At 52.5% G+C, this 22,437-nt stretch overlaps 2 protein-coding genes across 3 annotated transcripts in view; both read left to right on the top strand.

Moving 5' to 3' along the window:
* The first annotated feature begins 3,690 nt into the window (after positions 1 to 3,690).
* On the top strand, positions 3,691 to 10,841 carry ZP3 (zona pellucida glycoprotein 3). The gene is made up of 8 exons (XM_077777920.1): positions 3,691 to 3,993; positions 5,875 to 5,993; positions 7,731 to 7,834; positions 7,911 to 8,088; positions 8,185 to 8,302; positions 9,936 to 10,024; positions 10,134 to 10,276; positions 10,621 to 10,841. The coding sequence occupies exons 1-8, from the start codon at positions 3,691 to 3,693 to the stop codon at positions 10,839 to 10,841; spliced, it is 1,275 nt and encodes a 424-aa protein (XP_077634046.1).
* Positions 10,842 to 20,500: 9,659 nt separating this feature from the next.
* Positions 20,501 to 22,437, top strand: part of DTX2 (deltex E3 ubiquitin ligase 2) — a 36,377-nt gene continuing 34,440 nt past the window's right edge. Inside the window, exons 1-2 of one of the 2 annotated variants that reach the window (XM_077777793.1) lie at positions 20,501 to 20,633; positions 21,794 to 21,958. The gene's annotated coding sequence lies outside the window, so the exon portion shown is untranslated. The remainder of the gene's footprint in view (positions 20,634 to 21,793; positions 21,959 to 22,437) is intronic. The other variant, XM_077777794.1, reaches the window with a different exon arrangement.

The raw sequence follows: 22,437 nt of genomic DNA, 5'->3' as shown, positions 1-22,437 counted from the left end.
CACGCGCGTGCTCACAAGTGGGGGAGGGGCAGAGAGAGGGGGACAGAGGATGAAGCAGGCTCTGTGATGACAGCAGCAAACCTGATACAGGGCTCAAACTCACAAACATCAAGATTATGATCTGAGCCGAACACAGATGCTCAGCCTCCTGAGCCACCCAGGCACCCCCTGTTTGTGTCCTGTTGACAGGGTCTCATCATTTTGTGAATTTTTACCATAACAAAATATTCCAGATTGACCTTGTACTTTGCTGGCTGTAGTCCTGGAATCAGCCAATCTTTTAAGGAGCCCTGGGTCTCTCTGTTAGAGAGGAATTGTATTTAGAAACCAAAATCTGGGGGCATCTCAGTGGCTACGTCAGTTAAGTGTCTAGTTTGTGAGTCTGAGCCTTGTGTTGGGCTCAGCGCTGTCTGTTTGGGATTCTCTCTCTCTGCCCCTCCCCTGCTTGCTTGTGCATTCACTCTCTCTCTCTCAAAAAAAAAAATTTTTTTTTTAAAGAAAAGAACCCAATATCTGGGCTCTACCAAACTGTAAGGAAAACACTCTGGGCTGGTAGCTGTGCCTTTGGTAAATTCTGGCCACCAGGGGACAGCACTTCTCAGAAAAATGGGAAAGACCCAGAATCTGGGTGGGGTTGGGAGAGGGGGATTGGCTGGTCACGCTCCCTGATGGGAATGTCTCTGGTCCTCTTTCTGGAAAGGGAAAACACAGCCTTACCACCACATCATGTATGTACAGACTCTTCTCCATCCTCACCTACCCCTCCCTCTCCCCCAATACACGCCTCCCCCACCCCAACCTATTTCTTCATGTCTTGTTTGTAAGCTCTAAGCCCAACATGGGGGCCTCCCAACCTATCACCCCCAAATCAAGAGTCACATGCTCCACTGAAACAGGTGCCCTATGTCCTTAATCCTGAAGCCTTCTGAAAGGCGTTAGCTCCAGGGCAGAGAGAGAGGGGATGGATCCCAGGCTTCAGGGAGGCCCTGATCTCTAGTCCCCAGCCCACCCCACCCATTTCCAGCACAATCCACACACAGCTGTGGGCAACAAGCATGGAAAGGCCCCTCCCCCTGAGGGCGGCCACTCCAAGACACAGTGTCTCCAAGGAGCTGTTCCTTGGGGCCTCAGGCCACAGCTGGCTCCCTCCCTCTGGGACTGGTTAGGTAAGTTAAAAAGAAAACTACAGGCCCAAAATGGGATCACTTGTGTTAAGGCCCCAAGGAAACCAAGACTTAATACCTAACCTAAATGCAGTTTCAATCTCTCAGAAATGTAACCTTTAACCAACCCACCTAGGAATTTCCTGCACTAGGATCAGTACTAGGAACTTTACTGAAAGACTACCCTCGCTTCACCCTAGGGGGGCAACCTTGCCTAAAACAATGAATTCTTTCATAATAGTTTCCTTTTTGCCACTTCCTCTTTACTTTTATTTATTTATTTTTATTATATTTTCTTTTTTAAAAAATATTTTTAATGTTTATTTCTTTTTGAGAGAGAGAATCCAAAGAAGGCTCCAGCTGGCAGCTCAGAGCCCAACACAGGGCTTGAACCCACAAACCATGAGATCAAGACTGAGCCACCCAGGTGCTCCTCCCTCTTTATTTTTAACTTTTATTTCTTTTTAGAGAGAGCATGAGCGGGGGAGGAACAGAGTGAGAGACACACACAGAATCCGAAGCAGGCTCCAGGCTCTGAGCTGGCAGCACAGAGCCTGACACGGGGCTCGAACTCAGAACCATGAGATCATGACCTAAGCTAAAGTTGGATGCTTACCGGACTGAGCCACCCAAGCACCTCTCTTTTTACTTTTAAAAAGCCTTTCATTTCCTGTGGCCCTTTGGGGTTTCCCTCTACTTGTTAGATGGGGTACTGCCTTGAATCATAATAAAGCCCATTAGATCTTTCAAATTTACTGGGTTAGGGGTGCCTGGCTGGCTCAGTCAGTGGAGCATGTGACTGTTGATCTTGGGGTTGTAAGTTTGAGCCTTATGTTGGAAGTAGAGATTATTGAAAAACAAAGTCTTAAAAAAAAACAAAAAAAATCAATTTAACTAGGTTGAATTTTTGTTATTTAACACATGGAGGGGCAGCTCGTTGGATCAGTCACAAGAACATAGGACTCTTGATCTCGGGGTCAAGAGTTTGAGTCCCACATTGGATAAATAAAAAACTTAAAAAAATTTTTTTAAAACACAGGGAACCCAGAGGGAAGGGTTTCCCCCAGGGGTGGGCCACCCAGGTGAGGTTGGAGTCTGGGCTCCTCTCTATCACCTGCTTCCCTGTGCTGGCTACCCCCATCACCGCCACCACCCCATGTTGGTCAAGTCAAAGGAAGCTGTGGGGGTCGTCTCTTCCCTCCACTTATTTTCCCACAAGTAAACTAGAGTCCATATTGAAAAAAATACACATAACCAAAACAAACAAAAGCCAAACAAACTCCATCCAGGGATCAAGCAATGTAAATCTATGGTTCAATTACTTCAGAAGTAATTGTCCCTGGAGATTAGGTACCATTAATACTTGTAGTTCCCCGCTCCCCCCTCCCCCCGGCAGAGTAGGCCATCAGAAAATGCTGACCCTTCCTGAGCTTCTCCACTTTTTCTGCAGGACTGGCACAGAAGCCACGTCTCTGGGTCCTACCCCTTCCCAACCAGGGCCCCCCAGACCACTCGGCTGCTTCATGGCCCTCCTTGCCCGCACAGTAAAGTCTGGCATCTTAGGCAGACACCTTCATGTCTCCGCCCACCCACCTCCCCAGCCCCTCCAACAGCAGCGGCTCTCACTCCTGGGGACCCGCAGCTCCAGCAACTCTGAGCTCCTAGGCTTTTCTCTCAAGCCTCCACTGTGCCCTCTCTTCACCTCTGTTCATACCGCTGCCTCTGCCTGAAATCCCCTCCCCTCCTATCTCCCATAAAATTGGGCAAGAGCCCCTAAAGTTTCCTCATCTTTTTTTTCCTGGTCTCTTAATGACACTTCCTTAAAAAATTTTTAATGTTTTTATTTATATCTGAGAGAGATAGAGAGACAGCGTGAACAGGGCAGGGTCGGAGAGAGAGAGAGAGAGAGAGAGAGAGAGATACAGAATATGAAACAGCCTCCAGACTCTGAGCTAGCGGTCAGCACAGAGCCCGACACGGGGCTCGAACCCATGAGCCGTGAGATCATGACCTGAGCCAAAGTCGGACGCTTAACCGACTGAGCCACCCAGGCGCCCCCTCTTAATGATGATTCCTGTTGGCTCCCTTGGAAGGAGCTCCCTGACACCCCCTGATTAGTTCTCCCCATCCTTCCTCCATCAAGGCCTTTCTCCTGGTCTCCCCCATCGACCTGGGACAGTTCTTAACTCCCTTAGGGGGTCAGCAAAAGGGTAGACAGGTGGGAGTAGGGGAGGGGCAAGACCGAATAGGCTGCCAGCCCAGGCTTCTCAGATTTAACTAGAATACAAATCTCTTGGGAAGAGAGTAAGCTATCAGATTCTGACTCAGTAGGTCTGGGGTGGGGCTGAGCTGTGGCAGTTCTAACAAGCTCCCAGGTGATGCTGATGCTTCTAGATGGGGGACTAGCCCACTGATTGGTTGGGGAAGGGAGGTGGGTGGGAGCCCAGGTGCCAGTGGCATCATCTGGGGTATAAGACCGCTGAGTGGGGGCCAAATGTAGTTACCAGTGGGAGTGAGCATAGGTGCCATGGGGCTGAGCTACTGGTTCTTCGTCTGCTTTCTGCTCTTGGGAGGCACAGAGTTGTGCTTCCCCCAGACCACCCCGGATAAGACCCACCCCTCATTGCCATCAAGCCCTCCCGTGGTGGTGGAGTGTCTGGAGGCCCAGCTGGTGGTCACGGTCAGCAAAAACCTTTTTGGTACTGGGAAGCTTGTGAGGCCTGCTGATCTCACCCTGGGTCCGGAGAACTGTGAGCCCCTGCTCTCTGTGGACACGGACGACGTGGTCAAGTTTGAGGTCGGGTTGCACAAATGTGGCAACAGCGTGCAGGTGAGACTTGGCCCTCTTGAGGGCCCTGGGGAGTTTGGGTGCAGAGCGGATCCCCAGGGAGAGGTGGGGCTGGGCCAGATCCCTTTCGTTGGGGGCAGGGAGTGGCTGAGGCCTGAAGCTGAGCATTGGTGACATGGGGTGTGGCGGAGGGGAGTGATTGAAAGCACATGTCTTTGGCGACTGGAATCAGGTGTGGGGGGGTGGAGTCCAGAGGTGGCAGTGAACTTTAGGCCAGACAGGACATCCCCCCAACTCTGATTCCTGAGGATTTGTGAACCCCTGGAGGGCATCCAGGAGCGATGTGGCTGATTGGGGAGGTGTGTGTGACGAGATGAGCTGGCGGGTGGCCCAGCATTTGCAGGGACCCTAAGAACTTGTGTGGAAGAGGTCAACCATAACCCTTTGGAAAGCCCAAAGCAATCACAAGAGAAAGAACCCTCTAATGTTGGCCTCCCTCACTCATGTTTAATGGCTTGAAACCTCAAACTAAAAGCGTTATTGAGGAAGGGGGTACAGGGCATTATGGTCCCCTCTGTGTTGAAGATCTTAAAGGCAGTCCCAAGTCGGGGATGAGGAAGCTTAATGCAGGAGTCAGGTATAAGGGAAGAGTTAAGTGATTCAGGCTACAAGGAGGGGCTTCCAATAAAGCAGAACTGGATTGGGCCCAGGATCCCTAGCTGGTCCACAATTCTCTGGCCTGACTTCCAGCCACCCCACAGAGAGCCGTCTTCTGCGTCCTGGGCCCTGCTTCTGCCCACCAGGTCTCAGCTTGGCTATGGTGGGTGCAAGCTCCGCACCTGGAGCCCTCCTGGGGCTCTGATCTTAGGTGTGTTCCCTGCCCCCCAGGGCTTGCCCCAAGGTCTTCTGGCCCTTGTTTCCCTGGGGAGAGGGGAGAGACCCCAGAAAACTGCAAGAGCTATTTAAGGAATGATCCTAGTTGAGTAATTCTCAAACTTTCAGCATTAGAATCACCTGGGGAGCATTTAAAAATTCTGATTCCCACAGCCTACGCTAAATCAGACCAGAAGTGGGAGCCACACATCAGGATCTTTAAGGTCCCCAGGTGAGGCCAATGAGCACAATCTGGCCACACCTTTCTCCTGGGCAGGGGGTCTCAATTTTGCCTGCTAAGAATCACCCTCAGCCAGGACTTGTGCTGTCTTATGGGGCCTTAATTGGTTTAATGCCCCGAAATTCTGAACTTCTGACCAAGGGACCCACAAATTATTCAGCTGGTCCATTTGGGGTCCTAGCTAACAGAAAGCTAGGATACTCTCTTGAAGACTGAGCAGTTAGGGGCCAGGCAGCTTCCCTGTTTCCTCCCGGGTGGCCCATTGGAAGGTGTAGATTTCCCCAGTAGCACCTGCCTGGCTCTTCCTGCCTCAGGCAACCCCTGAACCAGTTTCCCCTTCTATGAAATGGGTGTGAGAATAAGTCCGAAGAGGAAGGGCAACTTGAGTGTTAACTGCTGTGGCAACAAGTTAAAGTTCCTGGTACTTCCTGGCTTCTTCCAGGGGGCTTTCTCGGTCCCAGGCCTCTGCACCCCCCAGAAGGAAGCTGTGTGTGGGGATAGGGGTGGCAGCCCGAGAGGGGGAGCCCATGCCCACACCCCTAGGCATTGGGCACTGGTTGATGCCTGACATGGAGCTGAACCAGACCCCCTATGGGGGGGGGGGCGGCTCTCAGGAGTCAGGGCTGAAAAAACTGAGGTTCGAAGGTGGTACCTGTTAAGGCTTTCCTGTGGGGCAGTGGTAGGTGGGCTTAGGGTCCAGGGCCTGTGTTCTCTCCATCCCCAGTGGGCTGCCCATCCTGCCCACTTGCATGGTTGGCAAACCTAGGCCAGGTGATGCTGGTAGGGTTGACCCCTCCCCCTCCCTGCAGGTGACTGACGATGCCCTGGTGTACAGCACCTTCCTGCTCCACAACCCCCGGCCTATGGGAAACCTGTCCATCCTGAGGACTAACCGCGCAGAAGTTCCCATCGAGTGCCGCTACCCCAGGTCAGTGTGGGATGGGGCCTGTTGCAGCCCCTGGACAAGCCCGTCGGCCTCCTGCCAGCAAGACTGCAATAAGGTGGAAGTACTTAAGCTGTGGTCCCTGCTCTCTGCCCCAGCTGGGAGCAGGGAGCCTGTGGACTCTACTTTGAGCCTCTGAAATGCATCTGGGCTACAGCCACTGCTTGGTGGAAGCTGTAGGGCTGCCCAGCCCTGGCCTTGGAGTTCAGAGAGCCTCTCCATGAAGGGGGAAGCTCTAGGCTCCTATGGTCACTGCTTGCCCTTTGTTTAAATCTTCCCTATTACCTGCTTGCAGGTGGGGGAAGTCCCTCATGGCTTAGCACTAAGCATGTGCCTGTGAACTTGGGCACTGAGGCATGAGAGGGTGACCAGGCTCCTAACAGTGGCAAGGCCATGATGCCGGTTACTGTGTGGCTCAGCTGAGTGCAGAGTGCATGGGCTTTAATCCTGCCTCCCTTCTGGGAGGAGGTCAGGAAGGTTGTGCTGATACCACGAGGGCATGGAGATGAGCCATGGCATGGGCCTGGGGAGGAGTCATGGTAGAGGCTCCCAGAACAAGATCCTGGGAGGGTTCGTCAGGGGACAGGTGGGGGTGAGACCGTCTGGGCAGAGCCGCGCGCACACACACACACACACACACACACACACACACCCCAGGGGAGGGCAGCCTGACCCTAATGGAAGCTGCAGCCCAGGGCACCTTCAATAAGGGAAGGGGGACAGATAGGTTCTTAATGCCCAACAAATCCAGAGAAGGTGCTCAGGCTGGCACCTTACCAGGCTCCCCTTCCCCTCACCACCAAGAACCAAACTGAGTGGTAAGGACTGTCCTTCAATTCAGGAGGTCCTCTGGCCGCTGGTACTGGAGGCAGATGGAGATGGCATGGAAGGAGTCCTGACCTGTGGCAGCAGGGGTGGAGGGGTAGGCTGGGGGGAGCTCAGTGCCTGACAGTGGGGTGGGGGAGGTGGAGGAGCCAAGGGCAGGAAGGCCAGCTGCCCTCTCTCTCTCCCTAGAGGGGCCAAAGCTCTCCTGGGACCACAGCTGTCTTGCTTTAGAAGGTCTCTGCCTGAGACTGGCCTGAGAACGTTGGCTTGCCTGGCCCAGTGGGGGTGGGCAGTGCAGGTGGCCTGCCACAGGCTGGGGTACTCCAGAGTTCCAGGTACCTGAGGCCTGGTTCTCAGATGCATCACTGACCTAGCCTCTTCCACAACACCGGGCGGGGTTGGCAGGGCTGGCAGGGCCGACCTCCGACTGCTTCCGAAGACCTTCCCATCCTGATTTAGGCTCAGTCTCCTGGCTTCTCAAGGACCAGAGGCCTATCTGTATTTATCTCTGAAGGACTTCACTAGATCTCCAATCAAAGCTGAGGGGTGCAGAGAGGGATGACTGCCTCAGGTTCCAAGCGTGAGCCCCAATAAGTTGATCTGGATCTAAAGGACAAACCTGTAACTCAGGTGTATCCTATGTTCATGCCTCTGCCTGTGTCCTTATGGCTGGAGGGAGGGGGGCCTCCTCACAGGTGTCGAGTTTGGGAGGGTCAAGGGGCAGGCTCAGACTTCAGGTGTCCGTTCAGCTGCCTTGGATCAGCTGCCTGGCTGGGTCATAGCTGAAGACTGAGGCAGAAACAAACCCCCCCCCCACCTTCTCCCTCCCATTGGAGGCTCCACTGAAGCCAGATGGGGTGAGCTCGGACAGGTGTGGGCAGCTACTCTTCTCTGTAGGCATAGCAACGTGAGCAGCCAGGCCATCCTGCCCACCTGGGTGCCCTTCAGGACTACAATGCTCTCAGAGGAGAAGCTGGTTTTCTCTCTGCGCCTGATGGAGGGTAAGCATAAGGGGATGGCGGAGGGGGGCTACAGGGAGAGCTCTGGCGGTCTCTCACCCCTGGCTATGCCTTTCAGAGGACTGGAGCTCTGAGAAGCGGTCCCCCACTTTCCAGTTGGGAGACATAGCCCACCTCCAGGCCGAAGTCCACACTGGCAGCCACGTGCCACTGCGCCTGTTCGTGGACCACTGTGTGGCTACATTGACGCCAGACCGGAACACCTCCCCTCGTCACACCATCGTGGACTTCCATGGGTGAGGGCTGGGCTATATCTCTGGGGGAGCCCATGTAACAACACGACACCCAGCACCTTAGCCCCTGACCCCACTGTCTACTCCTTCTCTTCAAAGCTGTCTCGTGGATGGTCTCTCTGATGCCTCTTCTGCCTTCAAAGCCCCCAGACCCAGGCCAGAGACTCTCCAGTTCACAGTGGACATGTTCCACTTTGCTAATGACCCCAGAAACACGGTAATAGCCTTTTAAAAAATCACTTTGGGGCACCTGGCTGGCCCCGTTGGGAAAGCATGCAACTCCTGATCCCAGGGCTGGGAGTTCGAGCCCCACATTCTGAAGTTTGAAACGACTGGTCAGAAAGTGATGGTAACAGGGATTTTTCAACTATGACTCTCTATTAATCCCCTGGAAAGGCCACATAACCCCATATATTTTCATTTAATTGGGGTGAGGCCTGGCATTACTTCTAGAACTTGGTGATGGAAATCTTCCTATAATAAGAATGTTACAGCAAACACCTACACACCTACCATCTAAATTTCTACTATTAGACTGGTGGATGAGTGAGTAAAATACTATCTTGTTTTACTTGGAAATCCTCAAAAGCTACTTAAGCTCCTAGAGGACTCTAAGCAGCTGGGTTTGCAAGCCACTGAACCAGAAGCTCCTATGGTTGGGCGGCATTAAGAGGTGAGCACAGTGAATCTGTAGAAGATTATATTGAAGCTACCTGCCCCTCCCCCATCCCTGCAGTTCTGTTGAGAACAGGAAGCTTGATACAGACCGGTAGGTAGCAGGAGGGGTATGAATTGAAGCTATTGGTGACATGTCCTAAAGCTTCTGATGGCAGGTCCTGGGTCAGATGGAGTGGGGGATAGAGGAGAGCAGAGTTGGAGAAAGGGCCTTGGTCCCCAGATCAGTGACCTTGTACATCCTAGGTTAGAGGATCCTAGCTGGGCTTGGGAGTGTCATGGACTTCAGAGGTCTGGTAGGGCGGAGAAGGGGATAAGTTTTCATACAAGTGGTGGTTCTTAGTACAGAAGCCACCAGAGCTGCTACCTGAATCTCTAGGGATTTTGGTGGAGGGGGGGAGGTGTGCCAGAGGACAATGCTGATCAATGAAAGGTAGATTGAATTCTGGGAGGGTTCTCCCTCAAAGGCAGATGGGATGGTTTGGCTGACTGTGGCCATGGCACTGGGCGGGGGTAAACCCTTATTTATGAGGATCAGGGACCCATTCTAGGGTCTTAGGCTCCATTAACATAAAGTCCTGGGAGGGAGCTGAGGATAAAAACAGTGCTTTCCTGAAATAAGGATTCTAAGGGACACTGAAGCCCTTCTCTGCTGGGGCAGACACCAGTGGCCAGAAATGAGTGCCTACTGGCTTGTGGAGGTTTCTAGAGTGGCTTCCCTGCTGGTGCACTCCACCACTAGGTGGTGGCCAAGGCTTGTGGCTTTATAGAAGGCTTCAGAGAGAAGGTGGGTAGAACTTTCTACACCCTTGTGGGGTTGGCAGGGGCTGAAGCACTAGAGTACGAAGGTATGAAGGGGATCTCTGCCTGAAGATCCCTCTGCCAAGTGGACCAGGGCTGACGTGAGCCCTGGTTTTGTCAAAACTTTCCTTCCCCCAGGTGGCAGGGCGGTAAGCCATCAGAGTTGGGGAACGACGGTGGGGAATAAAGCTGGTGGGTTTCAGTCCTAGAGTCTGATCTGCTACTTCCTCCAAAATCCTGGGCAAGTTCACCTCTGACCCTCTGTCTCCAAAATGGAACTCCCTCGAGGCTTAAGAGTGAAAGGGGGAACTGGCTTATTGAAGTCACTGGTACAGCCTAGAACTCCATCTTGCAACCACTGCTCTTACTTCTAGATCTATATTACCTGCCATCTGAAAGTCACTCCAGCTGACCGAGTCCCTGACCGACTAAACAAAGCCTGTTCCTTTAAGTCTTCTAACAGGTGAGGGAACACATTAGACACGGCTGGGGTAGGAAACCTGATCTGCCTCCTTACTGTCTACCTCCCTGGTGGGTATGTCATCAGCAACTGTCCAATCTTCTCTGCCCAGGTGGCTCCCAGTAGAAGGCCCTGCCGACATCTGTAACTGTTGTAACAAAGGTAGCTGTGGCCTTCCGGGCCGCTCCAGGAGGCTGTCCCACCTAGAGCGACCGCGGCGCAAGTTGGCTCTCCGAAGTCGAAATCGCAGACATGGTATGTCTTAGGATGGTTGTGGGGCCACGGCTCTCCCTTCAGTTTGGGGTAACTGTGTCCCTGCAGAGGGACATTTCTCCTCTGTCCCCCAATCAAGACTGCTCACCTCTGGGGCAGTGCTGTTCATGGCGTTCTTAACAGAGAAGCTTTCGTGTTAATAGGGGGCTCTAACCCCCCACACCAATGTCAGCTGGGTGGTTCTGAGTAGGGCATAGTGAGAATTATGGGGAGATAATGCAACTGTCAGAATAAAACCTAGTTTAGGCTACTGGAACAGAGTAAAACCCCTCTTCTGACCCTGGGTTTGGGACTAAGGTGACCCGCAGGTGTCCTGTATCTTTCAGTGACTGAAGAAGTGGATATCACCGTGGGGCCTCTGATCTTCCTGGGAAAGGCTGCTGATCACGGTGTGGAGGGGTCGACCTCTCCTCACACCTCTGTGATGGTGGGCGTAGGCCTGGCCACGGTGCTGTCCCTGACTCTGGCTACCATTGTCCTGGGTCTGGCCAGGAGGCATCACACTGCTTCCCGCCCTCTGATCTGCCCTGTGCCTGCTTCCGAATAAAAGAAGAAAAGTGAGCTCTCTGGCTATAGCACAGTGATGTCTGATAGGGGTGAGCTGGGGTGGGGGGCAGATGGTACATCAGAGCCATGGGCTCAAAGGAGCACAATCTAGCAAGGACCGTTGTACCTTTAGTGCGGGGGTGGTCTCTAAGTGGAGAGGCCAGACTGACTTGTGAGCGCAAGCCTCCATTTTCCTGGCTTCGGGCGACACGGCCTTGCAGGTAGGGTGGGGAGGCTGATCTTCCCAGGCAATAATAATCCCATACCTTCCCAGAGGCCGGGATGTAAGCTGTTGGGGGCCGGGCCCCTTTCTGGGCTAGCAAAGGGGCTTCTGTGTCTCTGGACTCCAGGCATCTGAATTCAGGGTAGAGGCAGGGAGAAGACTATGCTCTAGGGCCAGTAGACTAGAGGCCCAGAGGCCAGAGGTGACTAGGTCCAGGGCAGTGGGCTGGACAGTGGTCACCTGAGGCCTGAAGCTGCTGTAGAAGGGGACGTCTGGGGTGCCTGGGGTGTGTAAGCAAGCTGTGGCCAGGTCTGACTCGGTGGGCCCCGCAGGAGGGCCCCGCAGGAGGGCCCCGCAGGAGGGCCGTCACTGAGGGGAGCTGCCTTGCTGACTCTTGCTTCCTGGTAGAGCTGCTTTCCTCTCCCAGGCCCTGGGCCTTTTAGGGAGGGAATGGTGCCCCAGGGGGGCCCAAGGAGCTTGTGGCCCTTGACTGACTCCGTCCTCCCCCAGACCTGGCTTATTCTCCTGACTGGATGAAGGTCGCCTTCACTGGGACTCTGAGCTTTGCCAGTTACCGGCTGTGAGCCTGCGGGTCCTCGTGGGCAAAATGGGGCTCCTACCTGTTGGCCAGGCCTACTGGACATAAATTAAGTGGAACGAAAAGGAGCTGTATGTCTGCAGCCTGGGGCCTGGCTGGGGGCAGGGGCTCTAATGTACTGCCAGAGGCATGCAGGCAGATGGCCCAACTCATGGGATTCTGGGTCTACTGAGAACAAGCCCTTTGACCCTGTAAGTGTGGCCTGTGAATACTATTAGCATCACCTGGGGATTTGTGGAAAGGCCAGGTTTTGGGTCCCATGCCAGATTTAATCTGCGTTTTAAAATCTCCAGGTGATTCAAGTGCATGGGGCCAGGCAGTTTGCATCCCAAAGGAATTCCTTCCCTTCCCCCCCCCCCCCCCCCCCCCCCCAAGCAAGTCAGGCTGTTGAGGGAGTGAAAGTCTAGAGGTAGGAGGGGTGGGCCTCCTGGAGCAGCTTGAAGAGCTGGCAGGTCCTAGCTGGACAAAATGGGGGAAGTGGGTGTGGAAGGAGAGAGGGAGAACACTTCACTTTGGGACAAGGGAGGGCGATATGCCCTATAAGCGGTGGAGAAGAGAGGGAGGCCTCATCGGGCCACCAGCAATGAAAAGGAGCCCCTGCATGGACAGTCCGTGTCCAGAGGACCCACGGGACTGGCAGAGACTGGCCTGGAGGCACAGAAAGGATCAGCCCGGCTCCCTACCACTGCTGCTTGGGCAGGTCACTTCATCTGTAAGAGGCACTGTGAGTGGAGTGCTTGGTGGCCTCCGGGCTCAGGCAACAGGACTGGGGCCAGAAGGCCTGTGTCCCATCCCCTGGGGCTCTACTCCTCACTAAGCAGGTTTCCTTCTATTTGGCATCATCCCCTTTCAGAAGGTTGGAGTTCTCAACTTCAGGGTTCTTGGGAGGCGTAACGTGTTACTTGGGGCCCGGTACAGGGGTTCAGAGCAGGTCCCCCCAAAGTGTGCTGCTTTGCCTACAGTTCATACGAGAGACCGTGAATGGGTTCCTTCTGTTTAGGGTTAGGATGGCTGTTTAGATAAGACTGTCCTATGTAGAGGTGGGCATAACGCATGTGCCTTAAGGAAACGTGCCTGTACATCGTGTTATGTAAATGAGCCTAAGGCTCCTCCCTGGGTGGGGAGTTTAGTAGCTTAAGAGGTAAAGTTGTTGGTGGATCATTTCAGAGGCCACTCCGTGGTCCATCTGCACAGGTGCAAGTCAGGTTTTAGCTCAAAAGGTCTAGGTGGTCTGGGAGGCCTCGTCAGGGCCTCTGCTATCACCTGAGGCGTGGTTTTGGATTTCATTTGCCTGAGTTTAGAGAGAAGCTGGAAAGAAGAGCTTAGGGGAAAATGTAAGAGGTTAATGGGTTACAAGCAGGTGGGCAGCAACTGTCAGGTCTTGGGGTCTGGCTGGTGACCAACTTAATTCTTAGTCTAGCCAGAAACCTCTTTCGAAGGAGAGGTTTTTCCCTCCCCAACACCAGCATGTGTTCAGACAGAACAACGCTATAAAAACTATGGTTACTTCCACTACACCCCAGGGGATTGTCCATCCACTATCTGCTTGCGACATCCTGGGAAGTCCTCTTCAACTTCCGTTGTCCCCAGCGGGAACAGGAAGTGGCTGTATCTGGTGTGAGGAGGAAGTGTGAGTAGCAGGTCCGCCCCAGCCAGTTCCAGATGGGCCACCTCTCCAGGTGCCACCAGAGAAGCGGCCTCCAGCAGCGAGGTCCCAGGGCCCTGCCTCCAGAGTCTCCTGCTCCAGCTTCCAGGTGGAAGGGGAGGTGGCCGGCAGCTAGGGGTCTGGATTTCCATTGCTTATGGCCACCTGGTTCCCTGGTGTGTGGGACAGCTTCTCACATCCTGTGAAACTCTCAGTGGCCCAACACTTCATGGGTTTAAAACTTTGTGCTTCCTGTTAGCCAGGGGAAAAAAAAAACAATGCAGGGGGAAAGGGGGAGCCGGGGAGTAAAATCATGTTCCTACAAATACAAAATGAAATGTCAAAGATCTTTTTTTTAGTTTGAGAGTCCACTCGTGTGTGTGTGTGTGTGTGTGTGTGTGTGTGTGTGAGAGAGAGAGAGAGAGAGAGAGAGAGAGAGCAGCAGGGGGGTGGGGGGAGAGAATCTCAAGCAGGCTCCCTCCACACCGTCAGCGCAGAGCCTGATGCAGGGCTCGAACCCACATACTGAGATCGCCACCCAGGTGCCCCAAAGGTCTTGTTTTAACTCCTTCCTTGAGGGGGAACTGCCACATGTGAAATGGGTTCAAAGGATAATCTCAAGACTTAATCAGGAATGCAGAAATGAATTTGTTGATAGATGCAAGTTTGGCTTCCTCCAAAGGGCAGAAATCAATTGCGTCTCCCCAGACAAGACTGATTTGCAATCATTTGCATGACTACTGGTTTTCCACACTATACAGAATTGCAAAATATCTTGGTCAAAGACTAGGAAAGGCAGACTTTTATTGAGTCAGAATCTGGAAGCATGCTGGAGCACATTCCGTAATCTCTTTGCTCATGTCCGTGTCTGAGACTCCAGCTTTTTCCTCATGGGTGTTTGATTTATCACGTATTTTTAGCAATCGATTCGGAGCAGCTCCAAGGGACTATAGGAAGTTTTCTGGGGGAGGTTGGCTATCACCAGAAGGTTAACTTTCTCAGGGCGCCTCTTGCCCTCAGCATTTAGCCTAAGAGGCCTGTCTGCCTTGTCCACACCCCACAACTGAGATCTCTCTCAAATAAATCTCAAACCAGGATGCCAGAGTATTAATTTACAATGAGAACAACTGGGGTGGAGGGCATAGGTCCAGTGGGATTGCCTGGTGTTAAAGCAAACTTCTCGGATGATTTCACTGTGAGTACACATCAGTTCTTTCAGACTCACAGCGAAGGAACCAGCAAAAAGGACAAGCCAGTTCCAAACATGTTCCAAGGGGCCGGGACTTACATAGACAACGATTTTAGGGGCTTCACTCCTGGGGCTGCAGAGCCATCATGCTTTTGTTGGCTGTATAGGTCACACCTGGGTCCTGCGCGGGCATGGGTGCCCAGAGATGCCAGGTGCTGTCTATTAATCAGAAATAATGAGCCAGGCAGCTGTGGCTTCTAATCAGCCAATCCCTCCCAAGTGTCAGATGGAGGCCAATTAGCCGAGGCACCAAGCAACAAAATTCTGCCTTTCCAAGCAAAACATCAGAAAGTGCTTGAGCCCCTTAGCGGTGATGCTGGCTGGGCCTGTGTCTAGCCTTTTCCTGGATTCACACGGATCTTTTCTTGCTCCCGGGTGAGCTGGGGCTGGTTCCAGGATGCGAACCTTCGGAAGCAGGAAACCCTGGCACCTGGAATGGAGGCTAAGGGCCCTTGAAAAAAAATTTTTTCTTTGGCCACCATGGCTCCCCATTCTATGGCCAACAGCCACATTCTTTCTTGGGCCACGTCATTCATTTTTAGTTGCTAGGGAGCCTTTGGAAGCCTGAGGGCCACACAAGCTCCATCCTTTGAGACATTAAAAAAAAAAACCCACAAAACTCCCCTTCTAGGCAGATGAATCTGTTAGGACAAAGAGCCGGTGCCAGGAACGTTTGTTCCCTTTCACCCCTATGTGCCAGGCATACCTAACCTGCCCTACTGTGTATATGTGGGGGGGGGAGGGGAGGAGGCATGCTCACATTTTCCAAACCCAAACCACAAACAGGTGCACAAATAGGTGCAAGTTCCTTTTTTGTTTAATAGATCTCAGCCATTGCTCTGTTAGCACCTGTGAATCTTCCTCATTTTTTTTTTAACTTTTAAAAAAAAATTTTTTTAGTGTTTTATTTATTTCTGAGAGAGAGAGAGAGAGGGAGACACAGAATCTGAAACAGGCTCCAGACTCTGAGCAGTCAGCACAGAGCCCGACGGGGGGCTCGAACCCACGAACCGTGTGATCATGACCTGAGCCGAAGTGGGACGCTTAACCGACTGAGCCACCCAGGTGCCCCTTCCTCATTCTTCTTACTGAGCTTTCTGAGGTCATTCAACCAGCCTTCTTCTAGTTGCTGCTGATCCTTTGCTACCATATTAGCTTAAGGCTCAGTTTGCAAGTGGCCAATCCTGTTTCCCTCATTTCCAGCTTCCTGAGGACATCCTGCTGCAATCTCAGAACCCAGCACACTCGCTCCATCCTGCCTGAAAATTAAAAGTCCATGTCCCCCTACCCCCCATGCTCCCTCTTGCTGCTGCCCTATTTTGCTTCTTTTCACGACCAGAACTCTTCATTTTTCCCAAATAAAAATAGCCTTTCCTTTCAGGTTATAAAAAAGGAAACTATTCATTGGGACACACTCAAATGATGCAAGAAAAGTACAAAGAAAGTGAAAATCATCTGCTATCCCACCTCTGAGATATTACCGTGTTGGCTAGTGTCTTTCCAGGCACACACAGCCACAGCCATGGGCAGCCTTACGTAAGTAGCCTCATTCCACACATGTGGGTTTATCCTCTTCCGCCCCCTGCCCCTATGTGTGGAACACAAAGACTGTTCTTTTTTTTTTTTAATGATTTTTTTTTTAATGTTTATTTATTTCTAGGAGACAGAGAGACAGCATGCGCAGGGGAGGGTCAGAGAGAGAGGGAGTCACAGACTGACACAGGCTCCAGGCTCTGAGCTGGCAGTCAGCACAGAGCCCGACGCGGGGCTCGAATCCACGAACCGTGAGATCATGACCTAAGTGAAAGTCGGACGCTTAACCAACTAAGCCACCCAGGCACCCCCACAAAGACTGTTCTTGGAAGAGCTGTCTGCATTCCTGACCTTCACAACCACATACATCTATGTGCATCTCTGTGCTCAGGCCCCTGCTTCTCAGTGGAAACCAATCTGGTCACCAATGGCCTCTCTGTAGTTAAGCTGGAAGTCTGGGGCACTTCCTGGAGGCTGCAAGGTGAGAGAGCCCAGAGCTGGGAGGCAGGAGCCCCGGGTTCTGGTACAGTCTCCCCTCCCAGCCGACCACCTTGTTGGGCCTCTCAGAAGTGTCTGTCGCCACTGAGCACCACCTTCATGTCAAGGGACATGCCCCTTGATTCTCGGCCACCATGCTTGCCCCAGTCCAGCCTCCCTTCAGGCACTTCTATGTCTCATCTGTTCTTCAAAAGTCAGTGTTCCTGGGGTGCCTGGGTGCCTAGTCGGTTAAGCGGCCGACTTCAGCTCAGGTCATGATCTCACAGTTCGTGAGTTTGAGCCCCACGTCGGGCTTTGTGCTGACAACTCAGAGCCTGGAGCCTGCTTCTGGTTTTCTGTGTCTCCTTCTCTCTCTGACCCTCCCCGGCTCACACTCTGTGTCTCTGTCTCTCAAAAAAAATAAACATTTAAAAAGAAAAAGTCAGTGTTCCTTAGCCTTGAACTAACCTTGCTCATCTTCTGAGGACTTTCCACGGGATCTCAATGTCATTGCCAGTGACTCCCAAACCCCTCCCTCTACACAGATAGCTCCAGAACCTCACCGTTCTTGCCCATCTCCCTACCTCACGCTCACCTTGTTGACCAGAAGCCCCTCCCCCCCACATTTCTAGTGTCTTTTGCCTCATGGGAAGACACCCCGTGCACCCAGTCTTCTAGGTTGTGTCCTCTGTGTCTTCCTGACTGCCTCTGTGAAGCTTCTCTCCCCTGGCTTTTCCCCTGGTTCCCACATTGGTCACCAACCTGGGCAGCCCCATCAAGCCTTCCTCAGTGCTCTGGCTCCTCCTGCTCTCTGAGTTTGGATGTCTTCCCCTCTCCAGAGCCTAGGTTCTAGAACCTCTCTAGCCCAACCTGCCACCACAGTTATGTTTGAGCCCGTAGGTGTGTGTGCTGTGGGATTTTTGGATAACATCACACAAGCATTTTGCTGAGGAAAAAGGAAGCACTCAAGAAAATGTTTTTTGAGAGGTGCCTGGGTGGCTCAGTCGGTTAAGCATCCGACTTCACCTCAGGTCATGATCTCAAGGCTTGTGGGTTCCAGCCCCGCGTCGGGCTCTGTGCTGATAGCTCAGAGCCTGGAGCCTGATTCAGATTCTGTATCTCCCTCTCTCTCTGCCCCTCCCTGCTCATGTTCTGTCTCTCTCAAAAATAAATATAATTTTTTTAACGTTTTATTTATTTCTGAGAGAGAGAGAGACAGCGTGAGCAGGGGAGGGTCAGAGAGAGTGGGAGACACAGAGTCTGAAACAGGCTCCAGGCTCTGAGCTAGTTGTCAGCACAGAGCCTGATGCGGGGCTTGAACCCACGGACATGAGATCAACCTGAGCCGAAGTTGGCCACCCAACGACTGAGCCACCCAGGTGCCCCTAAAATTTTTTTTATTTTTTTTAAATTTTTTTTTTAATGTTTTTTATTTATTTCTAGGAGAGAGAGAGAGACAGCGTGAGCAGGGGAGGGTCAGAGAGAGAGGGAGTCACAGACTGAAACAGGCTCCAGGCTCCGAGCTGGCAGTCAGCACAGAGCCCGACGCGGGGCTCGAACCCATGAACCGCGAGATCATGACCTAAGCGAAAGTCGGACGCTTAACTGACTAAGCCACCGAGGCGCCCCTAAAATTTTTTTTAAAAAGGGAAAATATCTTTTGGGTGTTGAAAGGCTAATGGCTCAGACCATTTTACCTGCACCCCCTGTCCCCCACCAATGAGGCAACTCATATAGAGGTGCTCAAGTCTGGAGTTAGACACCACTCTGATTTAAAGACCAGCTTTGCTGTTTGCCCGCTGTGTGACCTTAGACACATTGCTTAAATGGTGTCTCAGTGACCCCATCTTTAAAATGGGGATAACGAGGGGACACCTGACTGGCTTACTCAGTAGAGCATGAAACTCTTGATCTTAGGGTTGTGAGTTCAAGCCCCATGTTTGGCATGGAGCCTACTTAAAATATAAATAACATGAGGAGAATGATAATACCTACCTCATTGAGGGGATTCAATGAAGTGATGCATGCCTAATGTTTGGCACATCCTAGGTGCTTTAGAAATGTTTGGTGTAGGGGCACCTGGGTGGCTCAGTCGGTTGAGCATCTGACTTTGGTTCAGGTCATGATCTTACCATTCATGGGTTCAAGCCCTGCGTTGGGGCTGACAGCTGAGAGCCTGGACCCTGCTTTGGATTCTGTGTGTCCTTTTTGCTCTGCCCCTCCCTTGCTTGCACTCTGGCTCTCTCTCTTTCAAAAATAAATAAACATTAAACTTTTTTAAAAAAGAAATGTTTAGGGGCACCTGGGTGGCTCAGTCGGTTAAGCGTCCGACTTCAGCTCAGGTCATGATCTCAAGGTTCGTGGGTTCAAGCCCCGCATCAGGATCTGTGCTGACAGCCAGCTCAGAGCCTGGAGCCTGCTTCAGATTCTGTATCTCCCTCTCTCTCTGACCCTCCCCTGCTCATGCTGTCTTTCTCTCAGAAATAAATAAAAACATTAAAAAATTAAAAAAAAGAGAAATGTTTGGTATAGATGGTTATGGCTGAGAAAACTGATTCTGAAAGAAGAGGGGAAGTGTTCGCATCCTAATGTGTAGCCACTGCAGTTATGTAGTATAAATCACAGCTAGAAAGTTACCCTTCAGTTCTAGAAAGAGGGCTGGCCCTGGGTATAATTGGGAGAATCAGACATTGGTGCGTCCCCAAACTCAAGGCCTGTCTCTTGTAAGTCAGGTCCTGGGTCGTAAAGAGTCCTGGCCTAGGGTCCCAGAAGTGCGGTCACAGGAACTCCTTCCCTTCCTTCACTAACTTTGAGTGAATTAGTCCCCCTTCTCTGGGCCTCAGCTTCCTCTTCTATAAAATGAAGTTTTGAACTGAATGGTAAGGGAGTTACTGGAGTGTCTCTTTTTGAAATCCGATGAAGTGCAAGGGGCATTAGATTAAGTAAAGATACTCAACTAGAGTCCAAGATTCAGAGAACTCCGAATCCCCTAAAACTGTGGGCAAGATTGTATATGTACATGTGCATATTTTGGGAATAGCTTTCTTTAGCTTTGAAAGGGAGGTCTGTGATCCCAGAAGAGCAGTCACCAACCTGGCTCAGACCTTATCACCTTCTATCGGGACTACAGCAACATCCTCCAAACTGGTCTCCCAGCTCTTCTCTGTCCCTTTAACCTATCCTCTACCTACCGCACAGGGTATCCTTCTAAACTGCAGTGCTGACTGTCATCCCTTTCTTGAATCTTTCTATTGGCTCCAGCTGCCTAAAGTCCTTGCATGGCATTTAAAGATGATCATAATCTTACCCACCCTGCTCCCCTTATTCCTATTCCAACACACCCTAATCTATTATCTCTGTCCTCAGCCTTTCCATATGCCCTTTACCCTGACCACAGGGAACATTTCACTGCTTCCTGATTGTGTCAGGCACTTTCACACTTCCCTATGTCAGGCACTTTGCAAGAACTTCCCTGTACTTCATCTGGCAAACCCCTATATATGCTTCAAAATCCAATTCATGCATCACCCCTTTGTGATGTCCTCCTCATACCCCCTCTCAAATTAAGCACACCCTTCTGTGCTCCAACTCCTGTGTTTAAACTCCCACTTATCCCACCGTAGTGTAATTCTGTGTTTGAGTATCTGTCTCCCCAAGTAGATACGAAGCTCTCCGACGTGAGAAACCAAGTTTATAACTCACGTTCTAATCCCCAGTACTCAGCACAGGGCCTGACATCACGTATGTATCGGTTAAAAAGTACCTAATACGAGTCAGTAAGTTAATGAAGTCAGCGAGTGAAGAGGCTGAGGAGGAATGGATACACCTGAACAGGTGCGCCACGGGTTGGGCCCCGCCCTGCCCCCCAACCCACGGAACTACATTTCCCAGAAGGCCCCGCGTCCGGGGCATGCGCACCGGAGCGCTAGGAAGCTGCGACGCCGAGTTTCACTCTGGCTGCCTCCTCAGAGTCGGAGCTTCAGCGGGAGCGGTGCCCAGGCCGAACCCCGGCTGTAGCCCGAGCGCGGCGGTGCCCTCAGCCTGCCCCCCTCGCCTTCCTCAGCCTCGGTGAGAGGGGCGGGCAGGTCACTTGCTTGTCGCCAGGGCTGGGGTCCCGGGGACGCGGAGCGGGGAGACCCAGCCGAGCTGGGACCGGAAGGGGGCGGGCGTGCGAGTGAGGGAGGGCCGGACTGGGCAAGAGCCCCGGGGTGAGGTCCGGGGGGGCGGGGGGGATTGGGAAGACTGGCCGCGGCGTCCGGGAAGTCTGAGGCGACGATGGCCTAGGACGGGACTGGGTGCTGGGTGCGAGGGTGACGCCGGGTGGAAGCCGAAGGGCTAGCAGGGGGAGGGGCGGCAGACCCTGGGAGTTTGGGGCCGTGGCGAGGAGGGCACCCCTCCCCACAGACAGGACCGGGACGGGTCGGGGGTGATCCTGTCACCGGGCTACCGGGTGAGGGTGGGGATTCTCCCGGGGTCTGCCTTCAGGTGAACGACTTCGCTGGAGCCCGGGGCCGTACTTTGAAAGAGTTTTGCTCCGTACCTCTGCTTCCCTCGCCTCAAGTAGGGGTCGCCCTCCAGGAAACTCCGGTTTCCTGGAGCCCTGGGTTACTTTTGAGGGGTGCGTAATGTATGTGGAGGAGGATTTAGAAGAGCCTCTATTCTGACGCTGGCCTTCATGCGCCCCCCTCCGCTCAGGCCAGCTGCTCCCCTCCACCCTGGTTCCACTTCCCTAAGTGCCAGTAACAGTGGAAATGGCGTGTGCACGGGCGCTTGGACCCTTAAGAATTCACTCAGAATATTTCTGCCTGCCATCCTAGCTCCTCTAGAGTTCTAGAAGGTGAGCTTCCTGGTAGCCAACCTCAGGCTTTACCATCAGGGTAGCTGTAACTAGTCCTCTTGTACTTCTCTGTGACCTTGGCCAAACTTTCCCCCTCTCTGGTATGTTAATTTCTTGGATACTTAACCACCGCAGAGTGGCTTATGAAGTCTGTTTAGGCCTTTTCATGAAATTGCTGAGCTGTTTGTTTGTTTGTTTCCACTGTACCCTTGATGACCGAGTAGGTGGAGGGAGACTGGTGTACCTTGTGCCCTGCCCAGGCTGTTGGAAAATAAATCTGGTGGTTTCCAGCCCCCAGCCGCAGCGCGCGGACCCAACATCTGTGCATTCGCTTTCCCTGACTGCTGTTTCTCGGTTTTAAACCTGATCATCTTTTTCCTTGTTGGCGAAGGTGCCTTGGAATTTGTGTTGCCGAGTCAGCAAGCCTTTCGGATTTGCTCGGCTTTTGTTGTTTGTGTTTCGTATCAAGATGGGAACTCGAACAAGTCATTCCTCCTGAGGATCTGGTGTCACCATCCAGAAGGGACAGTGTGTGCCAGCTCTCCAGAGAGAAGAGGTAAGGGCCACGGGGACGTCACATTGCTGCGTCCTCAGTCTGTTTTTTCGTGGAGGTGGAGACAGGGGAGGCTGGAATTTGAGGTCTCCGGGATGAAAAGTCAGCCTTGAGAGTTGATTGTTGATTGCCAGCTGTCTCACATAAATTCAAGTGCTTTCTTGCCAAGGGCTTCTCCTGTTTAACCAGTCTTAGAGGATGCTTTCTGTGTGGTTTCCACATAAGGCATGCTTTATGGGATGAAGGACACAAGTCATGGTCCTGCAGCTGACCTGGAAATTTTTTTGTCTTTTTTTTTTTTTTTTTCCTGTGAACAAAACTGGGTGCCTCGTTTGTGTCAGGGCCCATCCACGCCCAGTGTTGGGGTCCACTGGTGAGCAACAAGAGCTCTGTCACCGGGGAGCGCATGGTTGGGTGGAACAGACCAACCATAGACCGGTGGCAAGGTGTTGTCGGGGGGATATGTGTTAAGTCGTGTTGAA

The sequence above is a fragment of the Crocuta crocuta genome, unplaced genomic scaffold (genome assembly GCF_008692635.1).
Source record: "Crocuta crocuta isolate KB4526 unplaced genomic scaffold, BGI_CrCroc_1.0 scaffold217, whole genome shotgun sequence".
NCBI classification, from domain to species: Eukaryota; Metazoa; Chordata; class Mammalia; order Carnivora; family Hyaenidae; genus Crocuta; species Crocuta crocuta.
Note: the sequence above shows the minus strand (reverse complement) of the source record. Positions and strands in the feature narration are given on the sequence as shown.

Bases quoted from the DNA above. Each gene is read 5' to 3' on its own strand.
- ZP3 (XM_077777920.1), top strand. From the start codon at position 3,691: ATGGGGCTGAGCTACTGGTTCTTCGTCTGCTTTCTGCTCTTGGGAGGC. The intron at 5,994-7,730 runs GTCAGTGTGGGA...TCTTCTCTGTAG, and splicing joins ATCGAGTGCCGCTACCCCAG to GCATAGCAACGTGAGCAGCC. The intron at 8,089-8,184 runs GTGAGGGCTGGG...TTCTCTTCAAAG, and splicing joins ACCATCGTGGACTTCCATGG to CTGTCTCGTGGATGGTCTCT.